This window comes from Pan troglodytes, chromosome 8, assembly GCF_028858775.2.
Source record: "Pan troglodytes isolate AG18354 chromosome 8, NHGRI_mPanTro3-v2.0_pri, whole genome shotgun sequence".
Classification (NCBI taxonomy): Eukaryota; Metazoa; Chordata; class Mammalia; order Primates; family Hominidae; genus Pan; species Pan troglodytes.
In genome coordinates, this window is record NC_072406.2 from 131,246,260 (window position 1) to 131,271,808 (window position 25,549).

The 25,549-nt window shown below is 48.3% G+C and overlaps 1 protein-coding gene across 5 annotated transcripts; it reads right to left on the reverse strand.

Moving 5' to 3' along the window:
• Positions 1-404: 404 nt before the first annotated feature.
• SFXN4 (sideroflexin 4) lies at positions 405-25,198 on the reverse strand. Of its 5 annotated transcripts, none has more exons than XM_063782176.1 (15): positions 24,993-25,182; positions 23,585-23,650; positions 21,799-21,873; positions 20,509-20,535; positions 20,369-20,423; positions 19,197-19,222; positions 17,485-17,538; positions 17,347-17,403; positions 17,144-17,209; positions 16,150-16,228; positions 14,534-14,649; positions 13,548-13,669; positions 7,271-7,356; positions 5,730-5,847; positions 405-795 (listed from the first exon to the last, which is right to left on the reverse strand). In XM_063782176.1, exons 1-13 carry the CDS (start codon positions 25,101-25,103, stop codon positions 7,338-7,340), a joined length of 873 nt encoding a protein of 290 aa, XP_063638246.1. In that variant the 5' UTR covers positions 25,104-25,182; the 3' UTR covers positions 405-795; positions 5,730-5,847; positions 7,271-7,337. The 5 variants fall into 5 exon arrangements, with proteins under 5 accessions (XP_063638246.1, XP_024202408.1, XP_054516500.1 ...); XM_024346640.3 differs by lacking the exon at positions 13,548-13,669 and adding an exon at positions 1,728-1,848 and having other exon boundaries at positions 24,993-25,180; XM_054660525.2 differs by lacking the exon at positions 5,730-5,847 and having other exon boundaries at positions 24,993-25,183.
• Between the last annotated feature and the right edge of the window lie 351 nt (positions 25,199-25,549).

A 25,549-nucleotide genomic window follows, 5' to 3' on the forward strand; every position in this document is an offset into this window, starting at 1 on the left:
TGGCCGACAAGTAGTTTACGTACTTCTGGGAAGGACCTGGCAGACAGAGGCTACAGAGCACAGCCCTGAGGAAGCAGAGAGAGGCCCAGAGCCTGGAGGACGCTGGCATTACACGGAGGAAGGATGGGTGTGGGTGCGGGTGTGGGGGGCTCCACTGCTGACCTGTTTCCTGGCGGAGGAGGCAGGGTCCTTTGCCAGAGAGGAGAAAGGAGGCACTGGGCGGAGGGCGGCAAAGGTTTTAAGTAGCTGTCTAGAATGGAGGACACTGAGTAAGGAAACAAGATTGCTTTTGGGGTCGGAGGGCGTCAACAGCGCCCCAGGGGTACGTGTTCCGCTTGAGACGGCCTATCCATTTCACACCTGTGTCCTGGGCACGGTGGACTCTGTGTTCTTTCTTCAAATCCTCAACTTGAGACAGGTTTATTAGTTAATTAGTGATTTCACAGTATCCTTTCGCAGGCTGATCCCCACTCCAACCGTTCCCTCAGCAACCCCAGGGGTGTCAGACGGGGCACCCTCCCACTGTCTTCTCCAGCCAGCCTTAAAAACCCCAGAGACGCCAGCCTGGGAACGATCTCAGTATGGAATTTGAAGTCGCCTTGTCAGCACAGACACCTCTGGGGTCCCCAGAAGACCTGTGGCAAAGTTCTCTAAACCGAACCTGGAGAGGGGAAGGTTTTCAAGCAGGAACCACATAAATTCACCTAAAACTCACGCCTACACCCCTCTGTGATAAAAGATTTCTGTTTCTTCTGTTGGAGACTGAATTTTCTCTTCAAGACTACAGTACTGTATCTGAAAAATAGTTAAATTCATAATATTTCTATTAATAGTTTTTCTTGCCTTAGAAGCCAAGTTAAAAAAATCATTTTCTGAAAGCAACCATTTCACAGTCCATCTTTTTCAATAATGTCTAATCTATAGCAGAAAATGTAACCTTTTTTTTTTTTAATCACCCAAGCAGTAAAGAAACTTCTTAAACTTTTTTTTTTTTTTTTTTTTTGAGACAGAGTCTTGCTCTGTTGCGCAGGCTGGAGTGCAGTGGCACCATCTCAGGTCACTGCAACCTCCACCCTCCAAGTTCAAGTCATTCTCATGCCTCAGCCACCCGAGTAGCTGGGATTGGGATTACAGGCGCGCACCACCATCCTTGGCCCATTATTGTTATTTACTTATCTCTACATTTGTTTATAATTGAAAGTTTCCATTAAAAAGTTTTAAGATGGCTGGGCACAATGGCTCATGCCTATAATCCCAACACTTAGGGAGGCTGAGGCAGGTAGATCACTTGAGGCCAGGAGTTCAAGACTAGCCTGGCTAACATGGTACAAAAAATACAAAAATTAGCTGGGTGTGGTGGCACACACCTGTAATCCCAGCTACTCCAGTGGCTGAGGCACGAGAATCACTTGAACCTGGGAGGTGGAGGTTACAGTGAGCCGAGATCAGGAGGATTGCTTGAGATGGGGAGTTTGCAATCAGCCTGGGCAATATAGTGGGACCCTATCTCTACAAAAAATAAAAAATTAGCCAGGTGTGGTAGTACGTTCCTGTAGTCCCAGCTACTTGGGGGGCTGAGGCCAGAGGATCACTTGAGCCTGGGAGTCAAGGCTGCAGTAAGCCATGATCATACCACTGCCCTCCAGCCTGGGCAACAGAGTGAGAAACCCTGTCTCAAACACACAAACAAACAAAAAACAAATGTAGAAGGAATGTAATGAACTCACATGTGCTCACTCAGGAATCACTATTAACAATTTGCAGATCTCATTTCATCAAGCACCTCCCACACCCAGCAGTAGGATTTTTTTCCTTGAGTATTTTAAGGCAATTCTCATGTCATGTCACCTACAAGTTCCAAATGATAAAGACCTTATCATTATTGATATAGTACTTGATATAGTAATGACAGTAGTTACAAAACTACTATGCCATTGTCACACCTAACAAAATTAGTAATAACTCCTTATCTCATCTAAGCACCTCCATGCCCGCCTTGAGCCAACAGGATATTTTGTTTCTTTTTTTTTTTTTTTAAATGAGATGGAGTCTCACTCTGTCACCCAGGCTGGAGTGCAGTGGCGCGACCTCGGCTCACCGCAAGCTCCGCCTCTGGGGTTCACGCCATTCTCCTGCCTCAACCTCCCGAGTAGCTGGGACTACAGGCACCCGCCACCACGCCCAGCTAATGTTTTGAAATTTTTTTTTTTTTTTTTTTTTTTTGATATGGAGTCTCGCTCTGTCGGCCAGACTGGAGTGCAGTGGCGCGATCTCGGCTCACCGCAAGCTCTGCCTCCAGGGTTCACACCATTCTCCTGCCTCAGCCTCTCGAGTAGCTGGGATTACAGGCGCCTGCCACCACGCCTGGCTAATTTTTTTGTATTTTTAGTAGAGACGGGGTTTCACTGTGTTAGCCAGGATGGTCTCAATCTCCTGACCTCGTGATCCGCCTGCCTCGGCCTCCCAAAGTGCTGGGATTACAGGCATGAGCCACCACGCCCGGCCCCAACAGGATATTTCCAAAGTCCAGCAAGCAAGTCTTGGCATCTGAGGTCACGCGTGAGACTGACTCCCTTTCCTGCCTCCACTCTGGCCTCTGGGAGTTCTGCCCCTTCCAACCTTGCATGACTTACCTGCTGCCCTCCTCCTTGGCCTGGCTGTGCAGGCCCTGCCACCTGGCCCCCAGCATCCTGCCTGTTCCTTGCAGCCTCACGTGCCCATTCAGCCCTTCCCATCCTCCACTGGGGATGAACTCTTCCCTCTCCCTCCTGGGCTCAAGTGATCCTCTCACCACAGCCTTCTGAGTAGCTGGGACTGCAGGTGTGTGCCGCTTCACCCTACTAATTTTTTTTTTTTTTTGAGACAGGGTCTCACTCTGTGACCCCATTGTAGCCTTGACCTCCCATGCTCAGGTGATCTTCCTACCTCAGCTGCCTGAGTAGCTAGGACTACAGGCACATACCACCATGCCTGGCTAATTATTATTTTTTCTTTTTAAACAATTTTTTTCAGAAGAGAGATGAGGTTCAGGCTGGTTTCGAACCCTGAGCTCAAGTGATCCTCCCACCTCGGCCTCCCAAAGTGCTGAGATTACAGGCATGACCCACTGTGCCCAGCCAAATTTTTATTTTTAGCAGAGACGAGGTCTTGCTATGTTGTCCTGGCTGGTCTTGAACTCCGGGGCTCAAGTGATCCTCCCACTTGGGCTTCCCAGAGTGCTGGGATTACAGGCATGAGCCACAGCACCCGACCTAATTTTTAGAACATTTTATGTAGAGACGAGGTCTCACTACATTCCCCAGGCTGGTCTGGAACTCCTGGCCTCAAGCAATCTTCCCACGTTGGTCTCCCAAAGTGTTGGAATTACAGACATGAGCCACCGTGCCTGGCCTGAAATTTTATTCTGAGATGCTGCCTCGCTCCCCAACCCCTCGCCCATAGCATAGTAATAGGCATAACTATCTAAAATAATCTGAAACTTCTACGTTGTGCTGGCAAAGTTCATTGAATGAATGATCCTACAACCTAAACCTATAAAACGTGGGTTCTGAACAAGATCATTCCATAAATATAAATGCTTTTGAGGACATATATATTTATAGTGACAGAAATGAACATTTGAAATGTTTAGCCAAGAAACTGCTAATATCAGCCGGGCGTGGTGGCTCACGCCTGTAATCCCAGCACTTTGGGAGGCCGAGGCGGGCGGATCACGAGGTCAGGAGATCGAGACCATCCTGGCTAACATGGTGAAACCCCATTTCTACTAAAAAATACAAAAAATTAGCTGGGTGTGGTGGCGGGCGCCTGTAGTCCCAGCTACTCAGGAGGCTGAGGCAGGAGAATGGCATGAACCCGAGAGGTGGAGCTTGCAGTGAGCCGAGATTGCGCCACTGCACTCCAGCCTGGGTGACAGAACGAGACTCCGTCTCAAAAAAAAAAAAAATTGCTAATATCTGCTAGCATCAGTAATGTCCTTGACATCTGCTAGCAATTTATGGCAGAGCTTTGGAAATTAAAAAAATTGGCTTTCTGACTTAAAAAAAAAAATGTCCTTGCTACCTACTAAGCAACAACCCTTTGCAGAGATGCCATTATCTTCAGCTCTCTTTAACAGATAAGAAAACTAAGCAAGTTGACCAAGGTCATGGAGAAGCTGGAATCTGAGTCCAAGCAGCCTGACTCATCATAAATTATATTATAAATTATCTATAGAACTGGGCTGTCCAATAGCCACTAAGCACACAAGAGTACCTAATTTAAAATTTAACTTAATTTACAATTCCGTTCCCTAGTCACACCAGCCTCTCCTGAAGTGCTCAGTAGCACACGTAGCTCATGGCTACCATATTGGACAGCACCAATCTATTATAGAACATTTCTATCACTGCAGAAAGTTCCACTGGAGAGGGGGTAGTTATAGAACATTTTGGAGTATTTAAAATTTCTCTAAGTAATTTTAAAAGATTTCTTTTTATGCCCCAGAAAAAAAGGCTTATGAAATGTTGTTAAGAAAAACAGAACCCAAAACTGCACCAAGAGATTTGAGGGATAGAATTAAATATAAATATCATTACAATTAACCCTTGAATAATACAAGTTTGAACAATGCAGGTCCACTTATATACTGTTTCCCCCTCAGTCACCCCTGAGACAGCAAGACCAACCCCTCTTCCTCCTCCGCAGCCTACTCAGTATGAAGATGACGAGGATGAAGACCTTGATCCTCACTGAAACTGATGACTCACCTTTGCTTAATAAACAGTAAATATATTTTTTCCTCCTTATGTTTTTTTTTTTTTTTTTTTTTTTTTGAGACAGAGTCTCACTCTGTCACCCAGGCTGGAGTACAATGTCATGATCTTGGCTCATTGTAACCTCTACCTCCCCAGGTTCAAGAGATTCTCCTGCCTCAGCCTCCCGAGTAGCTGAGATTACAGGCACCAACAACCCTGGCTAATTTTTGTATTTTTAGTAGAGCTGGAGTTTTACCACGTTGGCCAAGCTGCTCTTGAACTCCTGATCTCAAGTTATCTGCCCGCCTCAGCGTCCCAAAGTGCTGAGATTACAGGCATGAGCCACCACGCCTGGCCTGATTTTCTTAATAACGTTCTATTTTCTCTAGTTTATTGTAGGAATACAGTATACAACACATATAAAATATAAAATATGTGTTACTTGACTTTTTATGTTATTGGTAAGCCTTCCGGTCAACAGTAAGCTATTAATGGTTAAGTTTTCAGGGAGTCAAAGGTTATACTTGGATTTTTGACTACTAACCCCCAGGTTGTTCAAAAGCCAATTGTATTTTGTTTTATTATTTTATTTTTTTGAAATAGGGTCTCACTCTCAGCCAGGCTGGAGTGCAGTGGTGCAATCATGGCTCACTGCAGCCTCAACCTCCTGGGCCCAGGTGATCCTCCCACCTCAGTCTCCTGCGCAGCTGGGACAACAGGTGTGCATCATCACACCCGGCTAATTTGTGTATTATTTTTTGTAGAGATGGGGTCTCACTATGTTGCCTAGGCAGGTCTTGAACTCCTGGGCTCAAGCAATCTTCCCACCTTGGCCTCCCAAAGTGCTGGGATTACAGGTGTGAGCCACTGCACCTGGTCTTATTTTATATTTTTATAAACTTTGCAGAGTTTTAAGAAGAATAACTTATTTATTTTATTCTTCTAACTGCAAAATAAAAAACTTTGAGAGAAAAGAGGAATGGGGGCACTTACCTGTCCAATCTGTGGAAATATACTAAAAGAAAATGGCACCATCAGTCCCATTGCCAGGACAGTACAAGACAGTTTCAAAATCCACAATGACCCTGGGTTTTTCCTGAAATACTGGGTCCTATAAGAGACAAGGCGTGGCTCACAAGTGATGTTAAACTATCAGGGCTTATTTTCTGAACAGCTGAATCAGGGTGTGTGTGTGTGTGTGTGTGTGTGTGTGTGTGTGTGTGTGTGTGTGTGTACCTGAACAGCTGGATCAGGGCCTGTTCTTTTTTCTTTTTGTTGTACCTGAACAGCTAGATCAAGGCCTGTTTTTTTGTTGTTTTTGTTTGTTTGTTTTGTGTTTTTTTCTTTTGAGAGAATCTTCCTCTGTCGCCCAGGCTGGAGTGTAATGGTGCCATCTTGGTTCACTGCAATCTCCGCCTCCTGGGTTCAAGCGATTCTCCTGCCTCAGCCTCCCGAGTAGCTGGGATTATAGGCGCCCGCCACCATGCCTTGCTAATTTTTGTATTTTCAGTAGAGACGGGGTTCACCATGTTGGCCAGGATGGTCTAGAACTCCTGACCTCAGGTGATCTGCCCACCTTGGCCTCCCAAAGTGCTGGGATTACAGGCGTGAGCCACCGCACCATCCCATACCTCCTTCTTGGAAATGTGCTCCATGTGTGGTCCTAGCAGGCGATTCCCAGCCTCGCCACACTGGAGTGGGGGATGTGCACCCCAGGCATGCGACCTAACTCAGGCCCACAGAATCCTTCCCCAGGAGTCTGCCCTGAGGGGAAGACATTCCTGCCTCCCCTGGGGTTTGCTGTGTTCCACCTCTGATCAGGAGGCTGTGAGACTATGAGCTGGGAGTTACTAGTAAGTGGGTCCCGCATCAATATGAAGAAGCCAATCTGGCAGGAGAGAAGGAATCGACACCCACAAGAGTGACAGGGAGGCGCGCCCAGCAGGGGAGCTTCTGTTCAAGCTGCCATGGACTGCAATCCTTGCCCATTCCGGCCCTAAAGCTCCAACGTCTCCCCTCGTGTCTGAGCTCCTGCAGGTTAGGTTTCTCATACTGGTGGCCACAGGAACCCTGATGGATGCCCAGGTCCTCCGCCTCGTAGGCCATTTCTGGCTTCTTAAAAGGGATGAATCTGAATCCGGAGTCGCTGAAGCTCATTTAAAACATACTTGGAATGGGGGTTTAGAGAGGAGGGCTTGAGCAATATTCACAGCACATGAGAGCCAGGGGAACCTGCAAATCATCCAAGCCCCTCATTCTAGAGGTGAGGAAATGGCCGTGGAAGGTCCTTGGACACGCCAAGGACACGGGGTAACTGGAGGCAGAGCCTGGGCTGGATTCCCCATTCGGTGGAATCCGTACACCCGGATTTCCACGCCTGCCACAATCAATCCGCCTGTCTTAGCTGTGATGTGTGTTTATGGGAAGGTTACTGAGCCAACCTCTCCCCACCCTCCACCAGGGTCAGTATCTGACAGGTTTTATAAGGATTTGACTTTCAAATCCCTACCTGGGGATATGACCGTGCCTCTTACCTTTTAAAAAAGTAGGTGAAGACTTCAGGAATCAGAGCTGAGGTCCCAAACAGCACTATTCTGGATGCTAGCGTTTCTCTAACAGCCTAGCAAAAATGAAAAGAAAACAGCTTAGGTTGGGCACGGTGGCTCACGCCTGTAATCCCTGCACTTTGGGAGGCCGAGGCGGGTAGATCGCTTGAGGTCAGTAGTTTGAGACCAGCCTGGCCAACATGGTGAAACCCTGTCTCTACCAAAAAATACAAAAATTAGCCCGGTGTGGTGTTATGCACCTGTAGTACCAGCTACTTAGGAGACTGAGAAATGAGAATCACTTGAACCTGAGAGGCGGATTTTGCAGTGAGCCAAGATCACGCCACTGCACTCCAGATTGGGTGACGGAGTGAAACTCTGTCTCAAAAAAGAAACTTAGTACAGGAGCAAGACGATTTCCAGGGATCCCACAACTCCTGCGAGAGACAGGCAACAGTAACCCTCCCTTCTCACTTAGAAAAAGAATGCCCGTGGAAAGAGGCGGAGGGGACGCCTTCCACATAACTTTCCATGTACAGGTGTGTGGCGGTCGGCTGCACTTTGTGCCAGAAATAGCTGGCACCGTCTGCCAAACCACCCCAAATAAACTATCCACTAAGTACAAGCAAAGGTGGCTTCTAGACAGATCCTCACTGAGAACCAAATGGTTCCTCAGTGGAAATGCTGGATTTGCCACAGAGGTTTGCTCTGTATTTCCCATCCAAGCCAAGTCTCTGCCACTGGCCTCCTGTCCTGACCTGGCTCAGCAGTGACTCTCATACCTGCCATTGGGGAAGCCTCCAAATGCCCAGCTCTGAGGGCACGGGCACAGCATGGGACCCACACAAGGCTGCCTGTCCGTACCCACGTTTCACAGCGAATTAAAAGTGTTATACTATAAAATTGTGTTATGTACAGGTTATAACATTTTTGTAATCTTTTCTATAATGTACATTACTCTATACATTAAACATTTAAACATACAATTTACTGTATGGGTGAGTATGTACAAAACCATGTACCCTCAAGGGCACTTTAAGGGACTTGTAAGGGAAATTTTGACTATAAAACAGCTCATGTTAACTTTTTTACTACTTTCATTTATTTATTTATTTTTAGAGACAGGGTCTCACTCTGTCATCCAGGCTGGAGTACAGTGGCGTGATCATGGCTCACTGCAGTGTTGACCTCCCAGGCTCAAGCGATCCTCCTACCTTAGCCTCCCAAGTAGCCAGGATCACAGGTACACCCTACCAGGCCCGGCTAACTTTTCAATTTTTTGTAGAGATGTGATCTCACTATGTTGCCCAAGCTGGTCCCGACTTCCTGGCCTCACACAATCCTCCTACCCCAGCCTCCTGAGTAGCTAACATGTTAACTTTAGAACCCACCCCTGGGTAAGACACACACACCACAAACAGCACATCGTGTACCCAAGAGGAGCAGGCACACCTGCTCCCGTCCTTCCCTGAACTCTGTTCCTTCCACTTCCAGCTTCCCATGATTGGCTTTGACCTACCTTCCCAGGCTCCTCCTACCGCCCGGCCCCTGCTCTCTGCTCGCACCTCTGCCCTGCTGTGGGTGACAGTCACGCTTGCATGGTTCCCTCTGCAGGGAATGCCTTTCCCCCCCACAAAAGAGAGGAAGCCGAGGAGGGCTGTTTTTAAAATCAGGTCTTAAGGGCCGGGCACGGTGGCTCATGCTTATAATCCCAACACTTTGGGAGGCCAAGGTGGGCAGATCACCTGAGGTCAGGAGTTCAAGACCAGCCTGGCCAACATGGTGAAACCCTGTCTCTACTAAAAATACAAAAATTAGCCGGGCGTGGTGGTGGGTGCCTGTAATCCCAGCTACTCGGGAGACTGAGGCAGGAGAATCACTTGAACCTGGGAGGCAGAGGTTGCAGTGAGCCAAGATCACACCATTGCACTCCAGCCTAGGCAACAGAGCGAGACTCAGTCTCTAAAATAAAAGAAATAAAATAAAATAAAAGTCTCAGGGATATAAAGTAAAATTGCTTGACTTCCGGAAGGGAAAAATGGCTGTTAGTGTGCTGTGTGTCCGCATCAGTGGGGCGAGGCCCGCCTCTCTCCCTTAGTCCCATGTGTGGGGAGGACACTCCAAGTGAGACGCCGTCATTAGGAGGCGCTGTGTGCAAAGCAGTGGCTTATGGGGCCAGTCGGGGGAAACAACAGCCACGCGTCACCTGAAATTGGACCAACCGTGCCCTGTTACCATCAGATATTGCCGGTTACGCAGTTTCTGAAATTTTAGCCGAAGAAAATAACCTTCCAGGGACAGGGAAGTGAGAGAAGAATGCTTATGACAGTTGCAGACACTTTATTCTTCAGAGAAAAAAAGACCTTTTTTTTTTAAAGTAGACCAGTAAAGCTTTTCTTTGACCCTAACATGCCCCTCATGCCAAAAATGAAGTTTCTTCTGGTGAGATGGACTCCAGACAGCCAGTCAGGCCTGAGGCTACCTTCCCGCTGGAGGCTGGGGCTGCTGGGGAGACTGGGCTCTCACTGGTCAGGGTGTGGGTCTCCAGAGCCTAGCACCAAGCCTGGCAGGCAGGAGGTGCTGGGAACAACTTGCTGATTGGATATTTGCTCTAAGCTGGGTGCAGTGCCTCACACCTCCCAGCGCTCTGGGAGGCCAAGGCAGGAGGATCACTTGATGCCAGGAGTTTGAGACCAGCCTGGGCAACATAGCAAGACCCCATCTCTACAAACTTTTTTTTTAACATTAGCCATGTATGGCGGTGCACACTACTCAGAAGGCTGAGGCAGGAGGGTCGCTTGAGCCCAGGAAGTTGAGGCTGCAGTGAGCCATGTTCGTACCATTGCCCTCCAGCTTTGGCAACAGAGGGAGACTCTGTCTCTATAAATAAATGAATAAATAAATAAACGAACTTAAAAAAATGTGCTCTCACTCTCCTCTCCAGCTTTATGAATAGGTCAGAGCAATACTAACACCTTAAGTTCACATGGAGTTGTGGAGAAATACAAACACACATATGCATAAAGATGTGCAAGTGAATGTCGGAGCAGCCTGATTCATAATAACCCAAGGCTGGACACAACCCAAACGTCCACCGCCTGCAGAAAAGATAAGCAAAATGCGGCACATCCAGGAACGGAATACTACTCAGCAATGAAAAGTAACAAATGACCAACATGTGGTACAAGACGGATGAATCTCAAACATGAAAGAAGCAAGACACAAAAAACTACAGTGTGATTCACTTATGTATAATTTCTGGAAAAGGCAAAAACTAAGAAGACAGAAAAGCAAGTCAGTGGCCAGGCATGGGGGCTCACGCCTGTAATCCCAGCACTTTGGGAGGCCAAGGCGGGTGGGTCATGAGGTCAGGAAATCGAGACCATCCTGGCTAACACGGTGAAACCCCGTCTCTACTAAAAATACAAAAAATTAGTTGGGCGCAGTGGCGCGCACCTATAGTCCCAGCTACTTGGGAGGCTGAGGCAGGAGAATCGCTTGAACCTGGGAGGCAGAGGTTGCAGTGAGCCAAGATCGCACCATTGCACTCCAGCCTGGGCGACAGAGTGAGACTCCGACTCAAAACAAACAAACAAAAAAAGAAGCAGATCAGTGCTTCCCTAGGGCTGGGGGTGGGGGTGGGGGTGGGCATTTGGGACATTTTTAGGATGATGAAAATGTTCTACAACTGGACTGTGGTGATGGTCACACAACTGTTTCATTTATTTATTATTATTATTTTTTGAGACAGAGTCTTTCTCTGTCACCCAGGCTGGAGTGCAGTGGCGCAATCTCAGCTCACTGCAACCTCTGCCTCCTGGGTTCAAGTGATTCTCCTGCCTCAACCTCCTGAGTAGCTGGGACTACAGGCATGCGCCACCATGCCCAGCTAATTTTTGTATTTTTAGTAGAGACAGGGTTTCACCATGTTGGCCAGGCTGGTCTCAAACTCCTGACCTCAGGTGATCTACCTGCCTCGGCCCCCCAGAGTGCTGGGATTACAGGTGTGAGCCACCGCGCCTGGCCTATTTGTTATTTTTTGAGACAAGGGTCTCTTTCTGTCACCTAGGCTGGAGTACAGTGGTGTGATAACAGCTTGCTGCAGCCTCAACCTCCTAGGCTCAGTTGATCCTCTCACCTCAGCCTCCTAAGCAGCTGGGACTACAGATGCACCCCGCCATGCCTAGCTAATTTTTTAAAAATCTTTTTGTAGAGATAGGGTTTCGCTATGCTGCCCGGGCTGGTCTCGCACTCATGGACTCAAGCGATCTGCCTCCCAAAGTGTTGGGATTACAGGCATGAGTGAGCCACCATGCCTGGCTGCACAACTGTTTTAAACTGACTAAAATTCATCAAACTATCCTCTTACAAATGGGTAAATTTTACAGTATGTAAATTATACCTCAATAAAGCTGTTTGAAAAAATGTCTCTTTCGGGCGTTTTTTTTTTTTTTCCCCAGGGGAAAGCGCAAATGCAGTCCCAGGTGGTTTGTTTTTGTTTGTTTGTTATTTTTGAGATGGGGTCTCGTTCTGTCGCCCAGGCTGGAGTGCAATGGCATGACTTCGGCTCACTGCAACCTCCACCTCTCAGGTTCAAGCAATTCTCCTGCCTCAGCATCCCGAGTAGCTGGGATTATAGGCACCCGCCACCATGCCCAGCTAATTTTTGCCTTTTTAGTAGACACGGGGTTTCACCATGTTGGCCAGGCTGGTCTCGAACTCCTGACCGATTGCAAGTGATCCAACTTACGGGTGGTTTGTTAGGCCCAGAACCTTCATTTTAAACTAGTGACCTATTTTCTTACTGGCAGTAATTTCTCTGTTACTTATAATTATTTTATCTCTGTCATAATTCATTTAGGTAAGGAGCTATGCTACTAGATGGTCTAGCGGAAATACCATGAGCATGTATCTGATAGTTTATAATTCAGCTTTGTCAGTCAGTGATAGGATTTAAAGTAATATGTTTGGTGAGCTGAATAATGACGTATTCACCGATGGAATGAACAACCATCTTTTCTGAGCTCCTCTGCCACCAACATGCCGGTCAGTAGAAGGACACACCCTGGCTGGCTAAGGGAGTCCTCTGGATCCCACACTGCCAGAAGCCCGGTTAGTCCCTTCACTTCATATCAGGGCTGTTCCACTCTGCTTGATATGTCATTTGCAAACAACTAAAGTCTTCAGCTAAAGTCATTTCACAGGGACCAAAAAAGATCTCACCTGCTAAAAACATATTATTTTAAAAGTCCACACCCAAAATGAAAAGACCATAGACTATACCAGGTTCTCACGGCTGAATGCACTCAGTAGTCACTGTGTTGAACTGAACAAAAGAATACTTTGGCCAGGCCCAGTGGCTCACCCCTGTAATCCCAGCACTTTGGGAGGCCAAGGTGGGCAGATCACTTGAGCTCAGGAGTTTGAGACACAACTGGGCAACATGGCGAAACCCCATGTCTATAAAAAGCACAAGCATGAGCCAGACATGGTGGTGCATATTTAGAATCCCAGCTACTTGGAAGGCTGAGGTGAGAGAATCACCTGAGCCTGGGAGGTTGAGGCTGTAGAGAGCCGTGATCACACCATTGCACTCCAGCAACAGAAGGAGACCCTGTCTCAAAAAAAAAAAAAAAAAGAAAAAGAAAGAAGAAGAAAAAGAAGAAACTAATAGTAAAAATTATTCAGAATTGAGGCCTTGAAAAGGAGTTTTGGATCAGAGAATTCAATGTTCTAAGTCCATTCTTGACAAAAGTAGTCCTCAGCAATGAAGACTATAAGGACATCTGCTGAATGGGAGAAGCAGGGGCTCTTTTAACCCCAGCAAGGGGTGTCCACTGACCTCTGTAAGTGCAGAGCAGGCTGGGAGGGGAGTGGCCCCCAATCAGCACACACTGGGAGGGCAGATATTGGATTTGAAGAATAGGATCTCACTCTCAGAGGTGCCCAGCACTTGTCAGATGCCTGTCTGTGGCAGTCAGCCTCACGGGTCACCATGGCAACAGTACCCAGTTATTTAATCCAGCACTCATCTAGCTGTTGCTGTAGGGGTACTCTGCAGACACGGGGCACGTCTGCAATCAGCTCACTTTAAGAAAAGCAGGTTACCACCAGGCGCGGTGGCTCACACCTGTAATCCCCGTACTTTGGGAGGCCGAGGCGGGCGGAACACCTGAGGTCAGGAGTTTGAGACCAGCCTGGCCAATATGGTGAAACCCCACCTCTACTAAAAATACAAAAATTGGCTGGGCGTGGTGGTACGCACCTGTAATCCCAGCTACTCAGGAGGCTGAGGGAGGAGAATCGCTTGAACCCGGGAAGCGGAGGTTGCAGTGAGCTGAGATCACGCCATTGCACTCCAGCCTGGGTGACAGGGCAAGACTCCGTCTCAAAAAAAAAAAAAAAAGAAAAGAAGGTTACCCTCCACAATGTGGGTGGGCCTCATCCAATCAGTTAGAGGCCTTACAGGCAAAAACTGAGGTTTCCCAAAGAAGAAATTCTGCCTCAAGGCTGTAGCAGCAGCTCCTGTCTAAGTTTCCAGCCTCCAGACCTGCCCTGCAGATTCCCACAATTGTGTAAGCCAATTCCTTAGAACAAATCTCCTAATAGACAGGTACTGCCCAGGTGTGGTGGTGCACACCTGTAATCCCAGCACTTTGGGAGGATCACTTGAACTCAGGAGTGAATGGGAGGGACAATGGAGACAGAGGTGCATGCTTTTCTTTTGAGAGATTTCAAAAAGGAATTGGGGGCCAGGCATGGTGGCTCATGCCTGTAATCCCAGCACTTTGGGAGACCGAGGTGGGTGGATCACTTGAGGCCAGGAGTTCGAGACCAGCCTGGCCAACATGGTGAAACCCCGTCTCTATTAAAAATACAAAAATTAGCCAGGTGCAGTGGTGTGTGCCTGTGGTCCCAGCTACTTGAAAGGCTGAGGTGGGAGGATCGCTCGTGTTAGGGAGGCAGAGGTTGCAGTGAGCCAAGACTGCACCATTGCACTCCAGGCCAGTGCGACAGAGCAAGACCCTGTCTCAGAAAGAAAGATTATGTACATATATCCCATTGGTTCTGTTTCTCCAGAGAACCCAGACTAATGCAGGGGGCAAAATGAGAAATTTCTCTCTCAGCATGCTAAGGAAAGATGGGTAAAGAAAGGTTGAAGGCAGACATGAATTTGTCACCGGCTTTCAAACAGAAAAGTCTAGTCTTTGCCCAAAAGGCAAGCAGCTATAGCTTCATCCTGTCTCTTACCTTTGTCCCAGCAATTCTGGAATGGCCCAGGACATTGCCTTCCTTGTCCATGACCGCAATCCCCTTAATGGATTCAAGACTTCGGGACATGTAGACATTCATTCCACTGGCTTGCACTGTAGATGTAAAGAAGTAAAGAACACCCAAGATGGGGGTGAGTCTTGTTCCAGCAAAGGAACATCTCTTTGGGTGTCTGCCCCCTGCAAGCCTCTTTCTCTGACAGCTGGCCTTTCTTGACCCTCAGGTGGACACCTGCCATAGGCTGGGCCAACCAGGTGCTCTCCTGGGGCTGTGGAAGTAGGCTCAGAACTGCTGGCCACTCAGTCTTGGATCCTGACCACAGCCTGGGACCAGCTTCCAGCACCCCTGCTTCCTTACTGGATTCCAGGAGAAACCCTGGGATCTTGGAAACATATCCCTCCCTCGTCTTTGCTTAAGTTTTTTTTTTTCAGACAGAGTTTCACTCTTGTTGCCCAGGCTGGAGTGCAGTGGTGTGATCTCAGCTCACTGCGACCTCCGCCTCCCGGGTTCAAGCAATTCTCCTGCCTCAGCCTCCAGAGTAGCTGGGATTACAGGCATGCCCCACCAGGCCCGACTAATTTTTGTATTTTTAGTAGAGACGGGGTTTCATCATGTTGGTCAGGCTGGTCTCAAACTCCTGACCTCAAGTGATTCACCCGCAATGGCCTCCCAAAGTGCTGGGATTCCAGGTGTGAGCCGCCACGCCCAGCCAAAGTTGTAAGGTTTCTATAACACCATTTCCTCAATTTCACCACTGACATCAGTCTGCCAACTCTTCAAACTGCTATGATTCCCAAACCCAAATTTGGAGCATGACATAGTAAACTTGCAGGCTGGCAGAGTCAAAATATTCAGCTAATATCTCTGTCACCCCACTGGGTTGGAATCTCTATACTAACCATTTGCTTGCTGTGTAACTCTAGGCAAGTTACTTAACCTCCCTGTGCCTCAGTCTCCTCATCTGTAAATAGGAATAATATTTCCTACCCATAAATTGTTGTCGGGATTAAGTAAAATAATGTATGTAGAACGTTTACACAGATAATCTTTAAAATGTAGGGCCAGGCGCGGTGGCTCATGCCTGTAATCCCAGCATTTTGGGAAGCTGAGGCAGGCGAATCACTTGAGGCCAGAAGTTCAAGACCAGCTTGGCCAACATGGTGAAAACCTGTCTCTACTAAAAATACAAAAAAAAATTAGCTGGACATGGTGGCGCACGCCTGTACTCCCAGCTACTTGGGAGACTGAGGCAGGAGAACTGCCTAAATCCAGCAGGCGGAGGGTTGCAGTGAGCCGAGCTCATGCCACTGCACTCCAGCCTGGGTGACAGAGCAAGACTCCATCTGAAGAAAAAAAATGTAATTTGCATTTCCAGTCTTGTGTTCATTCTTTGGCCATTAATGTGGGTATCTACAGAAAGTGTCACCTCTCAAACCAAAGACCTGATTTGGGCTTGGGGGCCTGCCGGGCTGCAAAGGCCACCTGTCATCAGTCACAATGTGCCAAGGGAGCCAGGTGCCTCTGGAGATGAAGGAAGGCTCACAGACCACAAAGACACCCCACCCAGACGGCAGCCTCCAGCCCTTCCTGCTCACCGAGGAAGATCACAGGTAAGAGTCTTTTAATCCAAGGGCCAGTCAGGCCATACTTCATCTGGACAAACTGAGGGATTACCTAGAAAAGAAGAGAGAAAAATCATTATTTCATGGGACTGAAAAATCAGCGGAACCTACTCACTAGCAGAGAGGTCGCCCTGACCTAGTTCCTATTACAAGTCAGACCACTGCCAGTGCTCTTCAGGTATTTTTCAAATTCCTGCAACGTGGAGATCCTCTCCCTGTTCATCTAAGGAGTCAACAGGGGCTTAGAGAGAGGTATGGAAGCTGTTGAGAGTCACAGAGCCATTAAAGGTTTGAGCCAGGATGAGGGCCCAGGCTTGTCTGATGCCAACATCTCCCCATCTTTCACCATTACAGTGTCTTGACATCCAAAGCAATACACAAATTATATAACATATTTATAACACACAATTCATATAACAATTTTTAAAAAGATAACAGTACCAGCCAGGCGTGGTGGCTCACGGCTGTAATCCCAGCACTTTGGGAGGTTGAGGCGGGCAGTTCACCTGAGGTCAGGAGTTTGAGACCAACCTGGCCAACATGGTGAAATCCCTTCTCTACTAAAAAATACAAAAAATTAGCTGGGTGTGGTGGCACGTGCCTGTAGTCCCAGCTACTCAGAAGGCTGAGGCAGGAGAATCACTTGAACCCAGGAGGCAGAGGTTGCAGTGAGCTGAGATCATGCTACTGCACTCCAACCTGGGCAACAGAGCAAGACTGTGTCTCAAAAAAAAAAAAAAAAAAAAGAAAATAGAAAAAAATAAAAAGACAACAGTACCATGTATATGCTTAGAAACTTAAACTATTAACATGATTATTTTGGGATAATACGATTACAGGTGACTTTTATTTCCTAGTCATATTTTCTAAATTGTTTAAATTGGAACATAAATTTGTAATTGGAATAAATAAAACTTCCTGGATTCTGAGGAATAAAGAAGATTTGACAGATTCTAAAAATACCTACTCCTAAGAAAGTTGAAGAAGCAACGGCTCCCGCCATTAGTAATGATCTTTCTAGTGGCTTACAAGTCTAAGGAGAAACAAAAGTACTTATTTAGCAAATATCACAGTTTTATCCAGCAAAGATAATTTAAAAACAAACACACACAACAAACTCCAAAAGGAAAAACACAAAACCCCACACTCTCTGGGTCTCATAATACTCACGTAACTTCTGTTTCCATTGATGCTGTTGAATGCTGCCATGTAGGCACAGAGGAAAACCTGCCGAGAGGGGCAAATGGATCGCATTTTCGTTTCAAGCATAACAGAATTTAGTAATCGTGAAACAGGAAGAATGGCTACCTGAGGTAAAATCACGGACTTGATCCCTTTCAGTGGTGTCATTGACAAAAATACCTTTTAAGAAGAAAGTGGAACAGAGTTACAAGTGTTTCTGTGGAAGGAGAACTTGCAGTAGCAAAGAACTTTCCAGGGGAGAGGGAGAATTGAGCCCCCAAGGAGCTGGGGCAGGAGAGGATGGTGGTGGGTACAGGGGCTGCCGGTCCGTAGACAAGGTTGAGTGAGCACCTGCCAAACACCAAACTAGCAGCTCTAAGGACATCCAGGGTCGAACGGCAGGCCGTGTCTCCAGGGCCTTAGTCCAGCAGAGTAGCTAAGATGTACACATTTGTTAGCTGGGCGCGGTGGCTCACTCCTATAATCCCAGCACTTTGGGAGGCTGAGGTGGGAGGATCACTTGAGGCCAGGAGTTGACCAGCCTGGCCAACATGGTGAAACCCCGTCTCTACGAAAAACAGAAATTAGCCGGGTGTGGTGGTGCACACCTGTAATCCCAGCTACTCGGGAGGCTGAGGCAGAAGAATCGCTTGAATCCGGAAGGCAGACGTTGCAATGAGCCAAGATCATGCCATTGCACTCCAGCCTGGGAGACAGAGCAAGACTCCGTCTCAAAAAAAAAAAAAAAGAAGTACACATTTGCTAGGGAAAGCAGACAGGAGCCTGTGGTGTGGACAAGTACCTCCTAGGCTGGGAGTGATGACTCACGCCTATAATCCCAGTACTCTGGTAGGCCAAACTGGGAGGATCCCTTGAGGCCAGGAGTTCGACACCAGCCTGAGCAATGTAGCAAGACTCAGACTCTGGTAAAAATAAAAAAATTAGCCTGCCGTGGTGGCAAGTACTTGTATTCCCACCTACTCATCAGGAGGCTGAAGTAAGGGGATCGATTGAGCCTAGGAGTTTGAAGTTACAGTGAGCTATGATTGTGCCACTGCACTCCAGCCTGGGCAACAGAGCAAGACCCTATTTTAAAAAACAAAAAACGGTCCAGGCATGGTGGCTCACGCCTGTAATCCCAGCACTTTCGGAGGCCAAGGTGGGTGGATCACCTGAGGTCAGGAATTCGAGACCAGCCTAGCCAACACGGCAAAACCCCATCTCTACTAAAAATAAAAACATTAGCTGGGTATGGTGGTGAGCGCCTGTAATCCCAGCTACTCAGGAGGCTGAGATAGGAGAATTGCTTGAACGAGGGAGGCAGAGGTTGCAGCGAGCTGAGATTGCGCCAGTGCACTCCAGCCTGGGCGACAGAGCGAGACTCTGTCTCGAAAAACAAAAAAAACCCAAAAAACCAAAAAGCACCTCCCAAGGGCCAAGGTGAGAAAAGCCTCACGGGGACAATGCCAGGTCCCAGGTGAGGGGCTGTGTCAGAGGAGGACTTGGTGGCAAGGGGTTTGTGCAGGGAGCTCATCCTAACTCACTGGCCGCTTCTACCGTGCTCTGCGCATACTTGGTGTTCAGAAAAGGGATGACCTTGCCAAGCTGTGGGCCTTCCAGAGGCCCGGATGCCTGACTGGGAGGGTGTGGGGAGGGGGAGGGAGTGGGGACAAGGACATATGAACAGCAGCCATGGGTTATCAGTGGGGATCCACAACCATCTATCAGGCAGTCATGTGACAGGGGTCTGGAGCTGGAGGGACACAGCTGAGGTTAGGAGGAGAGTGGCCATCTTCCCAAGCCCCTAGTCTCCTAACGGCAAATGTCTGCTTGCTCACCGTGGGCGCCATGAAAGGCAGGAACGCTGGCAGGAAGAGAAGAGAGGAGGTGTCAGTGACCACAGTTGCCCAGGCAGAGGGGGCCAGAAGGGGACTACCCACCTGAACACCTCTTCCCCAGCTTCCAGAAGGCACAGACCTCAAAGGACTTTTTCCACTCATTCTTTGTTTTTCTAATAAAGTGGGGGGTCAAGGTCTCAGCACTTTGGTAGGCCGAGGCTGGAGGATGGGTTGAGGCCAGGAGTTCGAGACCAGCCTCTATTTTGTAGAGGTAGCGAGACCCCCACCTCCACAAAAAATTTAAAGCCAGGTGTGGCGGCATGACCCTGTAGTCCCAGCTACTCAGGAGGCTGAGGTAGAAGGATCAGCTGAGCCTGGGAGTTGGAGGTGCTACTGTACTCCAGCCTGGGTAACAGAGTGAGACCCTGTCTCTAAAAATGATAATAATAATAAAGTATGTACATAAAATTACTATAACATGGCCGGGCACAGTGGCTCACACCTGTAATTCCAGCACTTTGGGAGGCCAAGGTGGGCAGATCAGAAGGTCAGGAGTTCGAGACCAGCCTGGCCAACATAGTGAAACCCTGTCTCTACTAAAAATACACAAAGGAAAAAAATTAGCTGGGCATGGTGGCGGGCACCTGTAATCCCAGCTACTCAGGAGGCTGAGGCAGGAGAAATCACTTGAACCTGGGAGGCGGAGGTTGTAGTGAGCCGAGATTGTGCCACTGAACTCCAGCCTAGGTGACAGAGCAAGACACTGTTTCAAAAAAAAAAGAAAGAAAGAAAGAAAGAAATCCTGCCGGGGGAGAAATAATTAAAGCAAGGCAGGCAGAGTTTTCTTTTCTTTTTTTTTTTTTGGACACGGAGTTTCACTCTTGTTGCCCAGGCTGGAGCGCAATGGCATGATCTCAGCTCACTGCAACCTCCGGCTCCCGGGTTCAAGTTCAAGCAATTCTCCTGCCTCAGCCTCCTGAGTAACTGGGACTACAGGCACGTGCCACCACAATGCCCAACTAATTTTTTACATTTTTAGTAGAGACGGGGTTTCACCATGTTGGCCAGGCTGGTGTCGAACTCCTGACCCCAGGTGATCCGGCAGGCAGAGTTTTCTAAGTGTTAGAAACTACATCTTCCCAACCCACTTCTGAAAATTAGAACCAACTCACCTGCAGGTCGAAAAAGCTTGGGGATCAGGTTGCTGCTGTCGGGATGCACTGTTGCCTTCAAAAGGAGAGATGCAAGGTTAGCTGGATGTCTGGTTTTGTTATTATAGGACACTAAAAATTAGGAAGGGGCTGAAACTTACAAGACTCCGCTTCCAAGCTTCTTGTATCTTAAAGGAGAAAAAAGAATAGCTTTGTTTCATTTTCAATTTTTTTTAAGAGACAAGGTCTTGCTCTGTCACCCAGGGCTGGGGTATAGTGGCACAATCATCACTCACTGCAGAACAGCCTCAAACTACTGGGTTCAAACGATCCTCCCACCTCACCCTCCTGAATAGCTGAAACTACAGGCTCACGCCACCATTCCCAACTAGTTGTTTAATTTTTAGTAGAGATGGGGTCTTGTTATACGGCCCAGGCTGGTCTCGCAGTCTTGGCATCAAGTCATCCTCCCAAACCATTGGAATTACAGGGGTAAGCCATCACACCCAGCCTTAAAACAACAACAATAACAACAACAACAATAAAAAAAAAACAAAACAAAAAAAGCTTTTAAAGGTGGCTCAGCAGCAAAGAATTTCTTTGCCTGTCTCATTTCTGGGACCACCTTTGTTCTACCTTTCAGAGAGTGAAGGCCAGAGCTGTTTTTTACCACATTGACAGAACAAATCAAAATAAATGGATCATATGAATAAACAAATGAACTAATGACAAGCAAAGAGACGAGCCACACAGAGAAATGGACCAGAACATTAAAAAGTCCTGTCTCTACCCTTGGAGAATACCAACACCTAACTTATCCCTCAGATGAGTCCCTGAATCCGGCTTGCCTCTGGCTCAGAGCAGAGCAGGCTGTGTGCTGATGACACACCATGCCATCAGTCAAGTTACTTGCAACAGAGCCAAGCTGTCAGCCCAGGGTCCCCAGCACATTCTTAGAAAAAGTTAAATATGTGAGCTCCATAGGCTGTCTTGAGGAACTGGTGTTTGTGAGCTCCAGAAAGCCCCACATACTGCAAGGTAGATAAGGAACAGTCCGTTTGAGCCTATCGGCAGGAATGCTGCCTGCAGTGGAGAATGAATTCTGACGTCAGAGCCCTGTCTGAATTCTGGGGTTTGCCATTGGGCTCCAGGAATCAGCTGCAGGGAATCCCCACAAATATCCACTGCGTAGGAGGAAACTTGCTGTCTGGTTTATGGGACAGAATTCTAACTACATTTTAAAAACTAACCCAGTTTTGCAAAGCCGGTCCTCTGGGCAGTATATAACAATGACAGCATTAATAGCCAATAGAACAGTGGCTCCCAAGGGAAGGAAAAAAGAAAGAAAAGAGATGGAGACAGAGATTAATGGCCAAATTCCACCTGACTTCAGACCATGCAGGCAGAACCATCTGAGGGCAACCAGCCAGACCTGAGCACGTGAAACATACCCTTTGGTCCGCCGAGGCAGGGCTGGAAGCATCTTCATTTGTGCACAATAGTTGCCTCGAGTTTTCTATACTTTCCTAAAATCAGATATCAAGTAATCAAGTAATGATCTCAACATTGTTCAGGTTTATCCCCAGATGTAGGAATCACCAGCTCACTCACCAGCATGCACTGGACTTCGACTGCATGCCTGATTTCAAGCCACATGGTGCCCTAGGCTCTCTATCCATTAGGATAGCCCTGAGTGCCATTCAGATTTATGCCTTCCTCTTCCTAGATGCTCCAGCAGCTGCCCCCAGTGGTGCTGTCACCTCCCCCACTCTCTGATGTCAACTGTCGCACTGAATGGTTACCACCATCCCCTGGCTATACATGTCAGAAACCTAGAAGTCCTTCTCCCTCACCCACTTCCATGTCTAATCAGTTCAGTCTTATTTCCTCTCTTTTTCTTTCTTTCTTTTCTTATTGTTTTTTAAGAGACAGGGTCTCACTCTGTTGCCCAGGCTGGAGTGCAGTGGTGTGATCATAGCTCACCGCAGCCTTAAACTTCTGGGCTTAAGTGATCCTCTTGCCTCAGCCTCCCAAATAGTTGCGACTACAGGCACAACCCACTACACCTGGCTAACTTCCTATTTTTATTTGTACAGATAGGGTCTCGCTACATTGCCCAGGCTGGTCTCAAATTCTTATTCTCGAGAGATCCTCCCATCTCAGATTCTCAAAGTGCTGGGATTATAGACATGAGCCACCACAGCCAGCCTCCATTTCTTAATTTGAGAAAAAATAAATACAAAAATTACAAAGAATGGCTACACACTATAATCCTCTCACCCAGAATTAACAACTGTAAACATCTGGTTATATTTGCTTCTAATTTTATTACATTTTCTTTCTTCTTTTTTTTTTTTTTAAAGATGGAGTTTCACTCTTGTCACCCAGGATGTGACCAGTTTAGCCAGTCTGTCCTCCATCACGTGGAAGATTTGTTTGATTCTCTCTGAATCCCCAGCACCTGGCCTGGGCCTGATATTACCTGTTAAACAGATGTACGCTTTTCTTTTCTTTTTTTGCTGGGGGAAGGGGATGGAGTTTCACTCTTGTCACGCAGGCTGGAGTGCAGTGGCAAGATCTCGGCTCACTGCAACCTCCACCTCCTGCGTTCAGAAAGTGATTCGCCCACCTCAAGCCTTCCGAATAGCTGGGATTACAGGTGTCTGCCACCACACCCAGCTGATGTTTGTATTTTTAGTAGAGACGTGGGTTTCACCATGTTGGTCAGGCTGGTCTCGAATTCCTGACCTCAGGTGATCCACCCACCTCGGCCTCCCAAAGTGCTGGGATTAAAGGCATGAGCCACGGCGCACGGTCAGATGTACGCTTTTCCTTACCCCTTCCAATCTGACAAGCTCATTTAGAAGGAATAAACACAATAATATATGTAGATTCTGTTATTTCAACTGCTTTTAAAAGGGACACGTGGGCAGGGCCTGAGGTCGGGAGTTCAAGACCAGCCTGACCAACATGGAGAAACCCCCGTCTCTACTAAAAATACAAAATTAGCCGGGCATGGTGGCGCATGCCTGCAATCCCAGCTACTCGGAAGGCTGAGGCAGGAGAATCGCTTGAACCTGGGAGGTAGAGGTTCTTATGAGCCGAGATGGTGCCACTGCACTCCATCCTGGGCAACAAGAACGAAACTCCGTCTCAAAAAAAAAAAAAAAAGGGACACGCAGACTTCAAGTTTCAAAATAAAATGTGAAATTCATTAGCTCTGAAAACAATACTTACAACTGAAATGAACACATTTGTAGGATCTAATAATTCTGTCCATTGAAGAAATCGTCGAATAAAGGACTTAGGAGGGAGAAAAGCAACAGAGAGGTTAATGGCAGCAGAAAAATAAAGATATAAATACTAACAGTTGGCTTTTTTTTTTTTTTCTGAGAACCTGCCAGGGTCTGTGATCTGCCTTTTACTGGCATCATCTCCTGGGATCCTCCCAACCTCTCCAGGTTCTCCAGGTGAGGAAGCTGAGGCTTAGAGGGACTCCTGAATGTACTCAAGGCAACACAGCCAGGAAATGATTCAGAAGTCTGTGCCCTTAACCTCTCAGTATCAAATTGCCCTTGAGGGTTAAAATCCCAGACTTTGGGGGTTCAAATGGTCTTATGTTCATATCTCACATATGACCTCGAAGCAATGGCCTAGAATATCTCAAGAGTCTGTGGCCTCACTCTCTGCTTGCTATAAGGCTTCACTCCAGTGACAGAGGATGGACGCCCCATTAAGGGCTCAATGGTGCAGCTGGGGTCACACTGGGGAAAAGAGGTTTGCTCCAGCAAACTCCAAACTTTGTAGTGGTTCTGGCTTTAAGCCTTGGCTCTGCTGGAGCAACCTGAGCTCACCGTCCCTTCTCAATTTCCCCACCTAAAAAAAAACAGGGCTGGACCCCACTTTAGGAGAGGCCTCAAAGAGAACCCTCTAAAGCCCTGCTCTCCAATTCGCCACATGCGGCTGAACCCAGATGTGCTGCGGATGTAACAGATGCCGGATTTGGAAGACTCTGTACCAAAAAAGCGAGTAAAATATCTCAGCAATGTTTTTTTACTGATTACATGTTGAAATGTTAATATTTTGCACCTGCTGGGCTAAATGTACTGTATTGCTAAAAATTTCAGCTGTTTGTTTTTATCTTGTTTAATGTGGCTACTAGAAAATGTTTAATTACCTGTAAGGCTCACATCGTATTTCTATTGGACGGTGCTGCCCTAGACACTGCAGGGAGATAAGTCCTGCTTATGTCCTGCCCAAGGGTGGCTTCCCAAAGCCTCGGGGGTCTCACCGAAAGTGGCTGAGCTTACCAAGGTGGGAGAGCCTGTTTCTCCCCAGTCTGCTGCTCAGCCACAGCTCAGGCAGTAGGGAGCAGCCACCTGCGCGGACTGGGCCCCTCCGAGAGGGCAATCTGGAGGGTGACGTTGTGGTCGTGGGCATCTGGCAGCTTCGATTTCCCCTGCGTCCCCTCCCGCGCCCTAAGGGGTGAAGGCCGGTGGTGCGCGTTCCCGGCACAACTCCGAGAGGAGGAAACGGAGACAGGGGGCGCCCACGTGGCCTGGCCAAGGTCACCCGGGTCAGCCCGACTCCACGCGGCCCGGCCCGCCCCCTCCCTGCCCCTAGTCGCGCCGGGCCCGGGCCGTACTTGGCGCTCGGTGATCCAGAAGCGCACGTTGGGCTCAATGAAGGCGGGGACGGCGTCTCTGCGTCCTAGGAGCCGCCCAGGTTGCGTTTCCTCCTCCTGTTCCAGGGACATTTTGCGCTGGTTAGAGTGGCCGCCGCCGCCAGGCCGCGCGTGGAGGAGGAGCCGGGCGGCGAGCCCCGCCCCGGGCCGCGCGCACCCGCAGTTCCCGCCCCAGGCCCGCGCGCCCGACGTCCCGTGTCACAGCGCCTCGGGGCCCTTGCGCGCCCACTGTTCCGGCGAGCGCAGCTCTCCCACGGGCCACGTCCTCCCAACCCTGCTTGCCCTGCTCCGCACCTTTGGGGAGCCGGGCCGTCTCCAGGCCCCAAGGGGTCACTATCGGAACCCCTCATCACAGTACCTAATGCGAAGACCCGGAAAGGTTGTGAGTGAGGCCGTCCGCAACCTCACCCTGCGCTTCTGCCGCGCCCTACCCCTGGTCATTACCCTCGAAAATCCCTCCGATGGCCCACGAATTCCAGTGTGCATGGTGTTGCGCAGTCAGGCCGGCTGCATCATGG

Bases quoted from the DNA above. Each gene is read 5' to 3' on its own strand.
- SFXN4 (XM_024346639.3), bottom strand. From the start codon at position 25,103: ATGTCCCTGGAACAGGAGGAGGAAACGCAACCTGGGCGGCTCCTAGGA. The intron at 23,651-24,992 runs GTACGGCCCGGG...CTCCCTCCTAAG, and splicing joins TCTGGATCACCGAGCGCCAA to TCCTTTATTCGACGATTTCT. The intron at 17,210-17,346 runs GTGAGTATTATG...GTTTCTCCTTAG, and splicing joins TCAATGGAAACAGAAGTTAC to ACTTGTAAGCCACTAGAAAG.